Source organism: Hibiscus syriacus, unplaced genomic scaffold (genome assembly GCF_006381635.1).
Source record: "Hibiscus syriacus cultivar Baekdansim isolate YM2019G1 unplaced genomic scaffold, ASM638163v2 tig00110551_pilon, whole genome shotgun sequence".
Classification (NCBI taxonomy): domain Eukaryota; kingdom Viridiplantae; phylum Streptophyta; class Magnoliopsida; order Malvales; family Malvaceae; genus Hibiscus; species Hibiscus syriacus.
The window spans coordinates 1,818,866-1,820,533 of NW_024062778.1; the positions used below are offsets into that span (position 1 = coordinate 1,818,866).

The 1,668-nt window shown below is 35.4% G+C and overlaps 1 protein-coding gene across 1 annotated transcript; it reads left to right on the forward strand.

The window, feature by feature from the left end:
* Positions 1-609: 609 nt before the first annotated feature.
* Positions 610-1,405, forward strand: LOC120131281 (universal stress protein PHOS34-like). Its single transcript, XM_039148299.1, has 3 exons — positions 610-890; positions 956-1,074; positions 1,147-1,405. Exons 1-3 carry the CDS (start codon positions 612-614, stop codon positions 1,229-1,231), a joined length of 483 nt encoding a protein of 160 aa, XP_039004230.1. The 5' UTR covers positions 610-611; the 3' UTR covers positions 1,232-1,405.
* Positions 1,406-1,668: the final 263 nt, after the last annotated feature.

Genomic DNA, 1,668 nt, shown 5'->3' on the forward strand with positions numbered 1-1,668 from the left:
TCCTATCTTCGACCAAACTTAAACTAATAGGAAAACAATAAGTAATTCATTTCTTTCATTAACTAAACTAATAATATTAAGCACAATTATTTTATATATATAAGTTTATGTATTTATTATGAATAAAATGATACCAACTCATTGAAAGTAAATAATTTGATAAAATTATTAGTCCATGAAGATGTATGATCATTGTATAAAACAGTGAAAGAGACAGTTTTTGGAATGATAGAATGGTACATGGGACTGTGTTCCAAAAATGAGTGTTACGCATGATGGATCGAGATGTGTTAGGTGCAGTCTCACCTTTTAGAAATTTTAAATATTTTTTATATATTAAATATTTTTATATATTTTATATAAATTATTTGACTTTAGGAGTTTTATAATCTCACACCCTTTCAATTTTTAATATTCACACGCCGACACAAATTTTTGCAACCGGTGTTACGTGCATAAATTGTGTTAGAGTAAAGTGATGCTAAACTTCCACGTCTCCCATACTCCTTTCCAAGTGTGCAATCCATATTCAAACACCACATTCAATTATTTGCTCTCCTTTGCCATCATATATATACAAATGTTAGGAAAGAGAAGAAGATTAAGAGAGAATGAGAGCTATAGTGGGTATCGATGAGAGTGAGGAGAGCTTCTATGCTCTGCAATGGGCGGTGACTAACCTTTTCAGTGCCGGTGGGGAACCAAACATGGTGACTCTTGCTCATGTTCACCAACCATCCAAGCGCTATGGGGTGGCTCCTTCTGCCATCCCCGCCGGAGTTGGAGTTACTGTTTTCCCATCAACAGCGGTGGGGGATTCAGAAAGGAAAGCTGAAGAACAGGCTTCAGCTTCTATACTGTCACAGGCTTTGGAGATATGCAGCAACAAGGTGTGGCAACTCTTCAAGGTGTTTGATTTACAGTGTGTTTTAGATTAATATAGTTTTGATTGTAGGTGAAAGCAGAAACAGTGATAGTGGAGGGGGATCCTAAGGATATGTTATGTGAAATCAGTGAGCACATGAATGTTGACCTCCTTATTGTTGGCAGCCGTGGGCTTGGAAGGATCAAAAGGTGAGCTTTTTCTTTTATTCTGCGATGGATTACTATTTGTCTTTCAATTGCTGATAAAATGGAAAAAAACAGGGCATTTTTGGGAAGCGTGAGTGACTACTGTGCACACCATGCAAAATGTGCAGTCCTGATTGTGAAGCCACCCACCAAGGACTAAATTAATGGCCCATTCAACAATCTTATCTTCTTCTTCTTGAGTAATGTGTTATATAGGACATCTGTATTGAGTGATGTGTTTGCTTGTAACTCTGTATCTGTACTGCATATGTTTATATTTTTTCGAATTGAGTGGACTGCTTGTAAGCTGATGTGGCAATGGAATAGAATATTGATGGATTAAAATAAGTTTGGAGAAAATGTTATTCCACTTTGATCTAAACAGATTAACATCAAATAATTATTGTTTTATTCGTTTCATCTATCAAAACGCATCCCACTTTTAAACCAAGGAAAGCAAGTTATAAAGGAAAGAGAAACACCAACTCTCCCTCCATATCTTATGGTTTTATAAATGTTGGGTTAATTTCTCTCTCAAACAGTATATATATATATATAAACAAGCAATCTTAATTTAAAAGAACGAACTACCCTAGC